The sequence below is a fragment of the Gopherus evgoodei genome, chromosome 5, assembly GCF_007399415.2.
Source record: "Gopherus evgoodei ecotype Sinaloan lineage chromosome 5, rGopEvg1_v1.p, whole genome shotgun sequence".
Taxonomy (NCBI): domain Eukaryota; kingdom Metazoa; phylum Chordata; order Testudines; family Testudinidae; genus Gopherus; species Gopherus evgoodei.
Genome location: NC_044326.1, coordinates 62,624,118 through 62,639,271, shown reverse-complemented (window position 1 = coordinate 62,639,271; position 15,154 = coordinate 62,624,118). Strand labels below are relative to the sequence as shown.

At 40.9% G+C, this 15,154-nt stretch overlaps 1 protein-coding gene across 1 annotated transcript in view; it reads right to left on the bottom strand.

Moving 5' to 3' along the window:
• Positions 1-2,369: 2,369 nt before the first annotated feature.
• The window catches only part of LOC115652582 (EF-hand calcium-binding domain-containing protein 6-like), a 105,732-nt gene continuing 92,947 nt past the window's right edge, over positions 2,370-15,154 (bottom strand). The window contains exons 13-16 of the mRNA XM_030564820.1: positions 14,128-14,371; positions 11,026-11,198; positions 4,571-4,739; positions 2,370-3,305 (exon numbers count right to left, since the gene is read on the bottom strand). Coding sequence (XP_030420680.1) covers positions 3,087-3,305; positions 4,571-4,739; positions 11,026-11,198; positions 14,128-14,371 — 805 coding nt within the window. The 3' untranslated portion in view covers positions 2,370-3,086. The remainder of the gene's footprint in view (positions 3,306-4,570; positions 4,740-11,025; positions 11,199-14,127; positions 14,372-15,154) is intronic.

Here is a 15,154-nt window from a genome sequence, read left to right as displayed (position 1 = left end):
CTTTCACCTTACTTCTGGAGACAGCAGTTATGTCTCATCAGCTTGGACCGTCCCTTCCCCACATCAGTGGATGTACAGACCAAAAGTCCATTTTATGAACAATGGTGGACAAAATGTGCTTTGACAGTTCCATAACTGGTGTGCATTCTTGTTGATTCTTTATTCAAACAGAGAAGAGATAAGGATTATCTTAGTCTCATTTAACACAAAACAATCCTTAATTTATTTATATTATAGTGGTGGCTAGAGGCCCTAAATTGCAGGCTAGCAACCTAACCACTAGACAACCCTTCTTCTCCTGCTACCTCACTCTCTGAGATAGGCAACTAGAGATTATTTAGATGTTATAGTGATGAGTGCCTCAAACATACCTACAATTAAATTAGATAGAGTGATCCCAGCACAGGAGGAAGCAGGGCCGGCTCCAGGCCCCAACGCGCCAAGCACGTGCTTGGGGCGGCATGCCACGGGGGGCGCTCTGCTGGTTGCTGGGAGGGCGGCAGCCAGCTCCAGTGGACCTCCCCCAGGCATCCCTGCAGAGGGTCCACTGGTCCCGCAGCTCTGGTGGACCTCCCGCAGGCGTGCCTGCGGATGCTCCACCAGAGCCACGGAACCAGCGGACCCTCCACAGGAACGCCTGCGGGAGGTCCACCAGAGCCGCGGGACCGGCGAGCGGCAGAGCGCCCCCCGCGGCATGCCGCCGTGCTTGGGGCAGCGAAATGGCTAGAGCTGGCCCTGGGAGGAAGAGGCCAACTGCTTCTTTGTGACTATCCAGGAAGAGTCTGCACCATGGACATAGACTCTTGGAGACTGAAATATACTTTGTTGGCCTCTCCTCCTGAAGGCAGGCTGCTAGATACAGACTTTTTGGTGGATAACTTCGCTATTCATAGGATAGCAGCTTCAGAACCTGATCTCAGTGCCTAGATTCAGCTTGTCTGGGTCAAATGGGGATAGATTTCTTCCCTGGTTCGAGTGGTGATGTCTCTCTATAAACTAACCTTACAGAACTGGTAAGAGAATCAAGTCCTAAGGCTGTCTCAGAAACAACATTCCTTCCCCCTTTTTATTAGATAACATGTAACAATGGCAAAATGTACCAGATGTATTTTCACAGTCACATTGGCAAAGTAGAGTATGGCATAGCACATGTTGTCCTACATGCCACCTGTACGCATTAGCATGGCATGTAATGAAAGGAATGAGAGACAGACAGCAACTGGATGAAACTGAAAGTTCATATGTAAAAAAAAGAGACTTATTTGGAAAGTTCAATGTAACTGAGACTGAAAATGTTAAATCCAGGTTCATTTTGAAATTAAACCCTGTAATGCTAACTTTCAAATTACAGCAATACAAAATCTTTAAACATGCATGATATTTCATCACTTCTATTAAGATCAGTGCAGTTAGATTAACAATAAATGCTTTTTTGTTAATAGAAATGTGTATTTTTTGCTTGTTCAGTGAAACATTGAAAGGTAGCTTCATTATTCATTACTGTAACAATATAATAGCTTACAGTGCAGTTCTAAGTCACACTAGGTACAGAAAAGCAGGCACCATCCTGCAGGTGCTTCATACAAATGCAGGGAGCTCAGTGATGAATCAGGGCCTTAATTCAACAAATATCCTCAGCTGGTGTAAATTGTCATAACTTCATTGTCATAGATCCATTGACTTTAACAGAGCTATGACAATTTACACCAGTTGAGGATCTGCCTCATGCTGGGTAATCAGAGTTACACCTGCTCTCTATTGTAAAAATAATTTTTTTTAACTGCTTCTTACTCCTGTTGGCACTGCAGAGTCCTCACAACTGCTGGGGAATGAGCTGCTTTCTCTTCCTGCTCATACCAGGGCCAAAACTCATTTGTACTTATTTACAGCTGTGCAATCCCACCAAGGTAAATTAGAGATAGTACAAGCCCATTGGACACAATAGGGTTATACTGGTATAGCTGAGGGTAGGTTTGATGTACACTATGAGATAGCAAGCAGGGGAAAGAATTTGGAAAAGGAGCTACAGCAAGAATTAATCTTTTCCTCTATGATTCCCAAAATACATAGACAGCAAAGATCCTGCAAAACAACACATCACAGGATAATAATAAATATTTTTATTTATGATGGATTTCAAGTGAGTAGCTGCAAGGGAAGAGTGTGTGCAAAGCAAACCAAAAAGAACTCCTCACTCATGGCAATACCTTGCGTAGACATGCCTGGCCAGATCATCAGCGAACGTAAATCAGCAAAGCTTCACTGAAACCAGTGGAACTATATTTCTATACATAAAGTCACTTTAGTGGGATTACACCAGCAGTGAATTTGGTCCTATGTACTGAATAGACAAATGACACATATTTAAGTGAATTCAGATATTTATTTAACCAAATCAACTATGCATTTACATGTTTATGAAAATGTATTTGTACTACAAAAACAAACAGATAACTAACATGGGTCTAAACATACAACTGCTTTGAGCATGGAATGTTCAGTGAAGTAATGTGCAGAGCTGCTGCAGAATCGGGCCCTCTGCCTGTTGTACTCTATGGAGAAAATACGTTTGTAAGTAAAAAGATAACGAAGCATGAAAATGTATGTTTATATTAAGGGCCAAATTCTGGCTAACACATACAAAGGATCTGATCCAACTCTCAGTGAAATCAAAGGGACTCGTTGTCACTGCATCCTAAACAGCAAAGATCCACCTGGTACCTTCACTGAAAGTTTTATTTTCTCTCTAAGATGCATCCTTGCCTCTGCTTTTCACAATATTAGTTTCCTTAGTAACAGCTTGAATCAGGTTTTAAATATAGTACAGTATTTGTTTAATGCTCAGCTGCACTCTCTGCTCTCACAGTTTTTATTATCCCCCTACAAAACAACTGGTAATACAGTGGGCAACTCATGAGTAGCCAAAAGACACAAAGCAGAGATCCACACTCCAAAGAGAAGCAAATGACTTAGCTGGAAGCATAAGCAGCTGGGAGCAGGCAGACACAATTCTTCCTCTTCTACTCACAAGAATATTCTACATTATTTTATTGTAGGTTTGCAGGAGATTTTTTGGCTGTACGTGGTTAGCATTTTTTGCAAGTTTCTTCCAAAAAGGACTTGTAATCAATTCGCCCATCCAGGTTGGGATCAAATTTAGATAGAATGTGGTAAACCTCATCCTCATCTAGCAGAAGGTTACAGAGCTTCAGTACAGATCTGAACTCTGGCAAAGAGAGATGGCCACTGCTGTCAATATCCAGCTTCTTAAAGGCTCTTCGAAGGGTCTTCCAGTCCCCTCGTAACTACAGCCAGAAAGAAAACAATTGGGATGTTGAATGACCCCAGTGAAATAACAACCAAACCATTATGTGCTGTGAGGCACGATGGTCCTCTTAATATTTCACCTGAACTACCAAATTGTGAGGTATGCAGTAGCATGCTTTGCTGTACGTATCTGCGGACTCACACAGATCACCACATTGGCAAGGTTCACATAATATAATTTGAACTTTGTTTGCTTTCTTTCCCCCAAGGGCCACAAATTGCTTCATAAACATTAAAGCAAAAATTTTCAAAAATGGCTGCCTGAAGTTATGCTTCTATGCCCATAGTTAGAAGCCTAAATAAGTGGGCCAATTTTCAAAAATCTAACTGAAGGCAGTGGCAGTTTGACAAATCAGGTCACTTATCTAGGCATCTTATATGGATTTACCAGTCTAACTTTAGGCACCCAAGTTTGAAAATCTTGGCCTCCAGGAAGAGCTGTGGCTGGCTTTTGTAAGAGCACAATGCTGGGGGCGGGGAGAGGGAGGTGGACAGTGCCAAGGAGACTTCCCCCTCTTTTACTCCTGAACCTGGGCTAGGTACAATTCCTGAAAAATATTTTATTGATTGGCCTTTACTGGAGATATCTCTCATCCTGCCCCTTCCAGAACTCATCCATGTGGTATTTGCTTTCAAGGATTCTCCCTTATCATCATTTCATTCTTGACAAGTGGAAGTTCCTGGAAGTTATCATACAGGATCTCAACATCATACCACAAGAAAAAATATGCTCTGTACTTGGACAATAGTGGCAAGACCTCAAACACTGCAAGGGTCTGCCTAAAAGTAAAGTATTATGTATGCACAGGCATGGGTTATCTGTGTTTGCCTACTAAGTATTCTAATTCATCTACCTCAGATATTTCAAAGGCACCACCAATGTCCATGATAAAATATTAAGTGCAACATCAAATCGAGATAAATTAAGTACAGCTCCTACTGCCTCAGCCAAAGTAAAGTTCTTACTTCATCTCATCTGATAGAGCCACTTTCCATGGACAATAAGGATCCGCCTCCTTTGTAAACACATGCAAACTGCAGACACAGCAAGTTCTGCCACTGACCAGAGAACTTTGATGATTGTTCTAGTGTCTGGCTACCAGCTGGCAGATAAAGCCAGTACATTATGCGTATGTTCTAGCACAGTTGATCACTGGACTTTTAGATCTGATAGCTAAGCAATTTAAAACAGATAAGAATTCACATTTAAAAGTAAAGCCACTAGCCATGACAGCCATCATACCTTTTTTTGTAATCTGGTTGTCAGACCACCCAGCTCTGCAGTCTCCGTTCCCTTGCAGGATTGGTCTCTCTCACCCTGAGATGCCTGCATAACAGCAGCCATGTTATTCCCATTCTTCCATCTTTGTCTACTTAAAGCAAAGGGCTTCAGGAACTCCAGGTATGAAACACTTAAAAGAAAAAATGTGTTCATAAATTTCTACAAAACTACCTACATGGTATCTTAATTCATCTTCTCCAATACTGTGTTCCAAATTTTCTATCATCCTCAAAATCTGTGTACTTAAATCTTGTGTATGTGATCATTTCCATGCATAATCTCCATATCTGCCCATGCAAATCAAGTAGTTGGATACCTAGCCACCTGGAATTCTGTGGCTGCCGATATAAAGTCAATCTTGTAACATTGGACTGTAAGGAACACATTTACACCTGCTTAGATTATTGTTTTTTTTTAACAGGACCCAAAATGTGAAGAGGCTTCATCCAGTACAGATAAAGGACATCTCTGCCCTGCAGAACTTACAAATTACTTTCAGACAAGATGCAATGAAGGGTAAGAAGAGAATAAAGAAGGGAAGAGGAGGAAAGTCAGGATTAAGCAGTTATTATGCAAAAGCAAGTGCACAGCATGGTGAAGCAAGTAATACTTTTAAGTGGGACATATGGATAGAATTAAAGAGAAGGCTAACTACCTGGCAAATTTCTTGCAAGCATCATGAAAGAAGTGGGTTTTCAAGAGGGATGTAAAAAAGGAGAGGCAGTGGCTTTGCAGACCAGGTCCAGAAGGGCATTCCATAAGTTTGGGGCTATTAAACTGCTGGGGTGCATTAACAGATGTGTTGTAAACAAGACACGAGAAGTCATTCTTCCGCTTTACTCTGTGCTGGTTAGGCCTCAACTGGAGTATTGTGTCCAGTTCTGGGCACCGCATTTCAAGAAAGATGTGGAGAAATTGGAGAGGGTCCAGAGAAGAGCAACAAAAATGATTAAAGGTCTTGAGAACATGACCTATGAAGGAAGGCTGAAGGAATTGGGTTTGTTTAGTTTGGAAAAGAGAAGACTGAGAGGGGACCTGATAGCAGTTTTCAGGTATCTAAAAGGGTGTCATCAGGAGGAGGGAGAAAACTTGTTCACCTTAGCCTCCAATGATAGAACAAGAAGCAATGGGCTTAAACTGCAGCAAGGGAGATTTAGGTTGGACATTAGGAAAAAGTTCCTAACTGTCAGGGTAGTTAAACACTGGAATAAATTGCCTAGGGAGGTTGTGGAATCTCCATCTCTGGAGATATTTAAGAGTAGGTTAGATAAATGTCTATTAGGGATGGTCTAGACAGTATTTGGTCCTGCCATGAGGGCAAGGGACTGGACTCGATGACCTCTCGAGGTCCCTTCCAGTCCTAGAGTCTATGAGTCTATGTGGAAGAAAGCATGGAGACAGTTGTGGGAGAAGCAGATGGAAAGGCTGGCAATACTGGTGAAGTGAAGCGTAGATGAGGGGGAGCACAGCACACAAAAAGATGAGATCAGATATGTAGTGAGGGGCAGAAGCATGTCGAGTAAACAGTTGGTCCTCAAGGATGGAGAAACCAGGACATTCTTGTACTGTGCAGGGAAGGAAACAGAAGAGAGTGTGAGGTAATGACAGAAGGAAATGAGTTAGGAAAAAACCTAGAGTGAAATCCTAGCTCCATTGAACTCAGTGGGAATTTTGCCATTAACTTAAATGGAGCCAGGATTTTACCCCTAACTTTTTAAAAAGCATACAGCCTGTCAGTGTCTAGCCTGCAGCTAATTGCATTTACTTACTGACTTATGACCTTATACTAAGGTTATTGTTTATATTCAGTGCAAAACCCAACAACAATGAAACTTGAGGTTCTGATTTTAAAACACACGTAATCTCCAGAAGTCCAGCATGAAATTGCATTTATGTTAGACTTCCCAATGTTATGTGATTAAGTAATGAAAGACCTTCAAATAATGCATATTATTTGATGTTAATTCCCTGGAAATCAGGTAATCATGCAGATTTTACTGTTTTTTTTTTCCAGACTCTAAGCTTATGTTTATATATAGAAAATTAAGTTACTGGTTATTGTCACTGCCAGAAGAACAAGGAGAATGTGAACAATGTTCCCTCTAATTTTTGACAGGCTGTGTGCACAAAAAATTTCTTCTGTGCAAATTTTTGAAGCAGAGTTCAAATTTGTGCACCAAGAGACAAATGAGCCCAAGTGAGTAAAATGTGTATACATTTTAAAAGTTTTAATTTGCAATTTGTAACAATAGTTTTACACCATGTTATTTTATAAATGCCATTTTTAAATACTTAGAAAAAGGAAATTTAACCATTCTTCATGAAGCAGAAGTTAGTTTTAAGCATTACACTTTATGATCTTTTTAATAGACAATCATAAGCATATATCAAGCACATATTAATCATGATCATGATCATTATCAGTCCATAGGCTTCTGCCAGTTGGTACCCACTTTCACCTTTCATTCTATACACGTCGGAAAAGATTGTGATAAATATATAATAAAGACAATTTAATAAGTATGCCATTGTGTCAATTTATATGGGTTTTCAGATAGAGACATAAGTAAAAAAATAAAAACAAAGAGTTTGTGTTTTAAATTTAAAATTTCCCTAAAAAATATCAATAAATGATTATCAGCCAAAAATAAGATATGTAATTACAAATGCATTTTAATTTCCTTATTGGATGAAATATAAAAGACTGCTAAACTGACCTTACTGTTTTTCCCTGTGATCTTTTTCATTTGCCCTTTCAATATAAACTCTGTCCAGATCTATCCATCCTCCATCCAGCTGGTAAGGCTTAACGCACATCAGCATGTCCAAATGATCTACTTGTAAACGATTCCGTAGTTTGTTTTTCAGAGTGCTCATTAAAGCCACACTCACAGTCTGCACTTGATGCTAGGAATGTTCCTCCAATAGCCATCAACTTTGCAAGATCCTGAAACTGTTCGTTCTGGTGAGCAAATGTCACCATATCCGGGAAACTTAAAACCAATTGGCTTTTGATTCTTTCGGCTACTGTAAACTTGAAGTCATTGTACTGACTGACTATAACAAACTCTTTGTATTTTGAACATAGGGATTTGACCTGATGAATTCCAAAATTGAAGTCACACTTATTGATGCACAATCAAAAGCGGACCACTCCTGGACTTCATCCTCTGGAAACCTGTCTGCCAAATGTCACACACGATGTTTATGAAAGTTATTATGAAACTGTGTCAATTTAATTATTTTCTTGAGAGCTCATATCTAAGAGAGCCTTAACTTTGTCACTCCATAAGACTGAATCTCCAAGGCACTGTCTTCTGATCTTGCTCAGTTTACCTTGGACAAGGTGAAACACTTCAAGAGGTGTAAGGCTCCATTTCTAGAGCAGCGTAGATAGTGAAGCCAGCTCTGACAAAACATCATTCAAAACTTCTAATGTTATTCAGTATTCAGCTTTTTGTGGCAGTATTTAGAAACTGGATCAGTATTTTTGTCTTGCTCAAAATATTCCAGAAGAGGATTATAGTTGTGAATAATTGCTCAAAGTGCAAAGTGCCTAGATAACCAGCGCACTTCATTGAGTGGCCTGAAAGCCACTGACTAACATTCAGAAGCATCTATTATTTCCTGAAATTTGTATTTTCTTCTGGATGACCGACAGAACACTGTGTAGACAGTTCTCATTAAGGTTTCGATGTCTCTTATCAGCTTGACCTCTTTCCATGCATCGGAAATCCCCAAGTCTTCCTGGTGTGCAACCCAGTGTTGCTGGACTAAGTGTGGAATATCACGTTTCAGCTGAGCTGCCCCACCATTGAGTTTGCCCAACATCACGGAGGCACCATCAGACGTGAACATCACCATTTTCATTAGATCAAGCTAGTGTTTTTTATAAAACGCTTTGATTGCAGACACTATTGAAACAGCATCACATTCTTGCAATCGTAATAGTCCACCAAATGAAGTTTAATAGTCTGCAGAATTTATGGATCTATATTTAAAGTAGAGTATCAAGTATCTGTTAATGGATATATCAGTGCTTTCATCAACAGCTAGAGTATGAAATATTGCCGATGCTATTTCATGCATGAGGTCATTTTGGACAATGGAGTTGATAATTTCAAGAAATTCCAAAGCATAATTTTTACTTCTCCAGCTCACTGGTAGGCGCACATATTTTTCCATATGGTCATTAATATCCTGAACAGAAAGCATGGAGCTGTTAATTTTAATAGCCAACAACACACTGTCAATAAGTACCTTGATTTTTTCCGGGTTTGAGCACTTGTGTTCAAGATTAATTTGCCTCCTCTGTTTTTCAGCTGGACTTTCAAGAATCATGCTAAGCAATCTGCTCTGTAAGAAAGGGTTTTTGTTTCTAAGTCTTGTTACACCATCTATATGAGACTTACTTGACAGATGATGCTTTAAAAAAATCCAACTTCCATACATCGTTCCACATTCTTCCTGTTGAAAATTCTCCCAAAGCTCTGGTATCTCAACAATATACACAAACCACTCCATTGTTCTCATCATATGTGAATATTTCACAAAGTTTAATAAGCATTATATTATGTGACTTCGGTGTAACCGTCTCTATAGTCTCATCCAGCCATCCAGATTTAGATGAAGTCACTGTTCTTTTACGCTGTAGACCTCTAGACAGTGACATTTTGAGACTGATTTTTTACCAGATTGGTTTATTTAAAATTAATACTTTTATTATATGGCTACTATTTCAATGCGCTTAAAAGCGTGACTTGACAAAAAGGCAAACGGGAGATCATTCAGATCAGGATCCCGGAAGTTTGTGCATAGCAAAAAAACACGGGAAAATGGTAAAACATCACGAGTAAATGTATGAAGTCCAATGTCTTTGAAAGATTTCAATCACAAAAACAACATTTACCTTTGTTCATTTCTGGGAAATCTTTGCACTTCCTTAGCAACTACGGCCAGGCATTTTGACTTATTGCACATACTTGAGTTTGTACACAGCCAAATGAACAGACTACAAGGAGATGTGTGGATCCCGACCATCCCAATGTGATCAATGTTCCAAGTTCGAAATGCTAGTGAGGATGGGTACAAACGATTCATTGCCCTCCTTTCCCTTTCTCCCCCCTTGTCAGCTAGTAGAACCTGGCTGTGTTGAGAAATGGCGGGTGAACAAAGTCAAAAAAGTCACTCGTAAATGATATTTTGGCCTGGCTCCAATGTAGTATTTCATTTTTTGTGCGCGCGGTGTTTCACCATGTGCGCAGGGTTTAGGATCTATGTGCATATGCACACATGCACAGCTTAGAGGGAACAGTGAATGTAAACCAATGGGTGTTGTTGAGTCTGCAGTCAGAGTTTGAAATAATACTAGGCCAAGTCTACATTAAAATCTGTTGCCAGTATAGCAATGCTGGTTAGAGATATGTTAATTTTTTTACAATATTACTATACTGGCAAAAGCCCTACTGTAGATGTGCTTATACCAGCATAAAAGTGCTTTTGCAGGTATAGCTCACTTTCCTCAGGGAGCTGGTATAAACTATACCAGCAAAAGCCAGTACAGTTACACCCTAAGGGCTAGACCAGGAAACCTTTAAAAACCTCTAAACTTTAAAAAACTATGAACTTCCCACGTCACTGCTATGGAATGTTAAACCTGAAACGTCACCGAGAGGAACAGTGATTCTTTGCACACAGGGAATCTGAATTTTTGTACCAATATAAAGGCAGAAGTTTATTTTGTACCTGGAGGAGGGGAAATATGGGTTAGAAATTTAGATTCTCAGGCTTATTTTATTAAAGTCAAGGCTCATGTTAGCTCTGATTTTAAGACTACTGTTGGCCTTGGTTTGGAGGCTCATTATCTTTCTCATTCAGGGGGATGCATTCGGAAGGTAAGGCAGCCATGTGACAGATGGGTCACAAAAACTTTAGTTCTGAAAGAAAATTATTTGTTAGTTTTTAAAATTTCATTGTGACTGGTTTGGATGCATTTTGCTGCTCATAAAAGCAATGCACTAATAACTTTTTCAAGAGCTTAGCCACCATACAGACAGTGCAGGTGATGTGAAAATTTACTAACACAACTCTTCCAGTGCAATTGAAACCTGACTTGCTAAACCCATTCTATTCCAGACCTGATTGTCTTTTGAGTAGAGACTTGCAAATTCAGTGACACTATGAGTCTTAATTTTTATGATTTGGACAAAATGTCCATCTGAGAATAGAACAGGAAAATCAAATGACCTAAGCAAGAATTTGAATTCCCGTCTTCAAAAAAGTGCATTAAGCTGTTGTGCCACTTACAGTATCTAACACCCACTATTGTTTGTTCAGTGTTCTAGACTTCCATTTAGATATCATATAAATGTTTATAGACCAACTTACTTCTGACTCTTTTTCCAAGTTTAACTTACCATCCATTTCCATTGCTTTCAAATTTCTGTCCCAGCATTTCACACTCATATTCATTCAGATGCACACACAGCTCAGTCAAAATATCTTTAAATTCCTTCTTGCTCACAAAGCCTGTATGGTAGGGGTCTAGTTCTTCAAATTCTTTCTTGAGATCATCCCACAAATATTCCACCTACAAGAAACAAACCACATAAAATCCTGTAGTGTTTAGGATGTACACCCAATCCTCTGACTAACACTGCAGTGTATACTCCTCATGCAGTAACCAGAATGTAGCATCCCTGCTCTAATCCTGATGCATCTAGAAGCTTATTTTTTTCTAAGGAAATGGGTGGACAGATTCTGGAGGTATGGAGTCAATAGGACAGATTTTCTGCTTTTAGTGACAACTCTGTACATCCAGAATAACTGCGTTAACCTCTGTAGGTTATGTTAGATTTACCAGTGAGGGTAGCCAATAGGTCTTTTGCCCTCGGCGAGATAGGGAAACTGCCTTTCTCTAGCACGCCAAGATTGTTCCAGTGGACTAGGCTGAGGAAATCAATTTGTGATTCAATGGCCATGCAGGTAGTTCAGCAACGTGCTGTGGGGCACAAAGAGCATGACAAGGTATGGAAGGTGTCCCAGTCCCCAGCTGCAGCTAAGGAAGTCCCCAGCTGTAACGATTCTTTGTGCTGTTGGAATCTGGCTTCCACAGCCAAGAGAGTGGGACTGCCCCTGTGCAACAGCTTTCTCAATTAAAAATTTCCCACACAGGTTTTCCCTTAACTCTCATCCCATTAACATGTTATCAAATCTCATCATTATCAGCAGCAGTGACTGGAGAGGTGTGATAGGACAACATGGAGTGGGAAAGATGAACAGCAACACACTCCTCCTCTTGGGTAAATGTGCAGAACACAGTCTGCTCATCAGTAACACCATCTTTAGGCAAAATGATAAGTATAAAATGGCATGGATGCACCCAGGGTCCAAATAATGGCACCTGATTGACTATGTTATCACCCGCCAATGAGACATCTGCAATGTCGGTCAGTGGCATGCATGAGAATAAAATCTGTTCCAGTGACATTTCTATTGTTAGCAAACCTACAAATCTAATATTTAAAAGTGAGATCTTCATCTAAACTTGATGGGTGAAGGCCAAATTCTGCTCTTAGTTACACCTGTGTTTTGGTCCTCCTCTTGGGAAAAAACATGAATGTAAAATTTTTTAAAGTTAAATTTGATTTGAGAGAGATATATAGAGAGAGGACAAAAATGAAAGAGCTGTCATCCAGCCACTCGAGGCGGAAAGTGCTCCTGGTCAATTTCTTAACCAAATAGTCCTTTCAGTGGGAATAAAAAAAGCAGGGAGCTTTGGAAACTGAGCTTCAACACCACAGAGTTTCCAGCTGATATGGTCTCTGGCTGGAGAGACATGAGTTGCCCCAATGGAATAACAATTGTCAGGACAACAAATTCTTTTTAAATTTAGTGGTGGAGGGCGAGGGTAAACCCATGGATCTGCAGGGGAAAGATGAAAGGCAACAAAGGGAGGGTAATCCCCCATCCTCACCTATATGACAGCTCAGTGCCTACGGGTGCCAGGCTGTAACATGATCCCAGTCAGCTCCAACCTCCTATTAAGCATATACCTTTGTTTCACAATATGGAGAGGGTATTCAAGGAAGGCAGTGGTAACAGGGTCATTAACATTCTGTCTGTGGTTTATGAAAGATGATGCAGAGTCTGGCCATCTCACCAGTCCGACATTTACCACACCCACCATGAATGCAAAGTTAAAAAAACATACATTTGAATGCAAATTCCACATTTTAGCGTGTGGAGGAAATTATATGGAATCTTTATGGCCTCAACCATCCCAATCATATTGCTGATTTACTCTGGATAGTACAATTTCCAGCTCTCCTCCATAGCAAGAAAGACCAAGTAACTTGGGCCTTTGGTCCCACAGTGCTATGGCATTAAGACAGGGGTGGCCAACCTGAGCCTGAGAAGGAGCCAGAATTTACCAATGTACATTGCCAAAGAGCCACAGTAATACATCAGCAGCCCCTCATCGCTCCCCACTCCCAGCGTCTCCCACCTACCGGCAGCCCTGCTGACGAGCGCCTCCTCCTGCACCTCCCAATCAGCTGTTTCGTGCTGTGCAGGAGGCTTGGGGGGGGAGAAGCGAGGGCATGGCAGACTCAGGGGAGGAGGTGGGAATAGGTGGAGTGGGGGCAGGGCCTGTGGCAGAGCCAGGGGTTGAGCGGTGAGCACCCCCCGGCACATTGGAAAGTTGGTGCCTGTAGCTCTAGCCCTGGAGTTGGTGCCTATACAAGGAGTTGCATATTAACTTCTGAAGAGCCGCATGAGGCTCCAGAGCCACAGGTTGGCCACCCCTGCACTAAGAAATAGTGTGAATGGGCAGTCTTCACCCCAGTCCCAACACATACCCCTTAGAGTAGTATCCAATACTCAGTCCCAGCTTTACCCCACCATTCCTGGATTTTCTTTATTCTTAACTTAAATACACACAAACAAACTATAGCCCAAGCTTCCTCCTGAGTTGGCTCTTTCTAGAGTTTGACCTCGCGAGACCTCTTGTCCCACCTTTAGCTCCTCTCTTGCCTTGAAAATTGTTCACCTTGTGTTTTCCTAAGTTAAAGGTAATGAAACCTATCTGGTCTGGCTGCCAGCATTTGCCAGCACAGCATCTCTGCAGTTCCATGCAGGGACCTGAAACCTGATTTCCCATCACAAATAGATACTGTGCACACAGACACAATCCATTTGCAACCTGTCCCACATAAATATTTTGTTTCCTTTTATTAGAAAAAAAGTTCTCGGCTGTGCTTTCCTTTAAACACATCATCATTCTGTTTGGTTGGTGGGTAGTGTTAATTCTATAAATTTTTCTCAGTACACATAAAACTCAACATCATGCATTTCAAAGAAAAAAGTTTGCAGATTTCTGATCATGCACTAGATGCCTACTTTGGAATTTAAGTCACAATTTACCAATCTTCTTTATATTTTAGGAATAAGGTAACTACACACACATTGCTGGAATTTAGTCTCAGCAGGCAGTACTTCTTTAAACTGGAATAGCTTACCTTTGCTCGCACCCTGTCCACCAGTATGTCAGAATCACAGCTGAGCTTTTTAGAAAACAGCCTGAAGTTATTGTCCCCTTTTCTGGGTGGACTAATCTTGGCATTGGAGAAACACGAAGAGCTGGGGGAGTATCCAAAGTGTCTCACGAACTCCATGAAGTCAAGGGTATTGTCCTGATTTGTAATTAAAGTTTCCCACAGCTTGCGGATTTCACCTCGAGTTATTTCAGGTCGGATGTCAAGCCTTGCATCAAAACATTGAAAGAGACAAATGTAATGACACTAGCAACAATAGTTTGATAACTAGTAAGAGGAAAAGCAGAAAGTTATTCTGTGTACTGGCCAAATCTCAAAAGTGCTTACTAGCAAACTTCCAGTCCGGTCACTGACGCTACTGGGAGTTTTGCTGAGGAAGGACTTCAGCTCTACACCAAGAGACAGCAGAATGGTAAAATGATGAAAGATTTTTATTGCTTGCTGGAAAAAACCCTCTTGGTACAGGGGCTGGAACTAGGGGTGCAGGGGGTGCTGCAGCACCCCCTGCTTTGAAGTGGTTTCCGTTATGTAGGGTTTACAGTTTGCTTCAATGGCTCTCAGCACCCCCACTATACACATTGTTCCAGCATCCCTGCCTCTGGGCCAGGTCTTCAGCTGGTGGAAATGAGTGTAACTTCATGGAAGTCACCATCAGCCAAGGATCTAGCCTCAAGTCTTCCCAGAAGCCTCAGAAACCAGTCTTCTTACCGCTTCAAGAGAAGGTACATAGTCTCCTGAGTGAGGCGCCGAGAGTTCATTTCATCTAAATCTTCAAACTCTTTCTCTATTGCTTGGCAGCGTTTATTTAGCAAGCTTTTAATAATCTTGAACAGCTTGGGGGGAAAAAAGAGATAGGTGTGAAGGTTTATAAAACAGAGAGACTTTATTTGTAATTTTCTTAACACAAATGTTTCCTGGAGTTTTTCTTTCAAAACAAGGGGCTCTCTAGTAATTGGTGACTACGGTCTCACAACAGCATGATTTCACTACT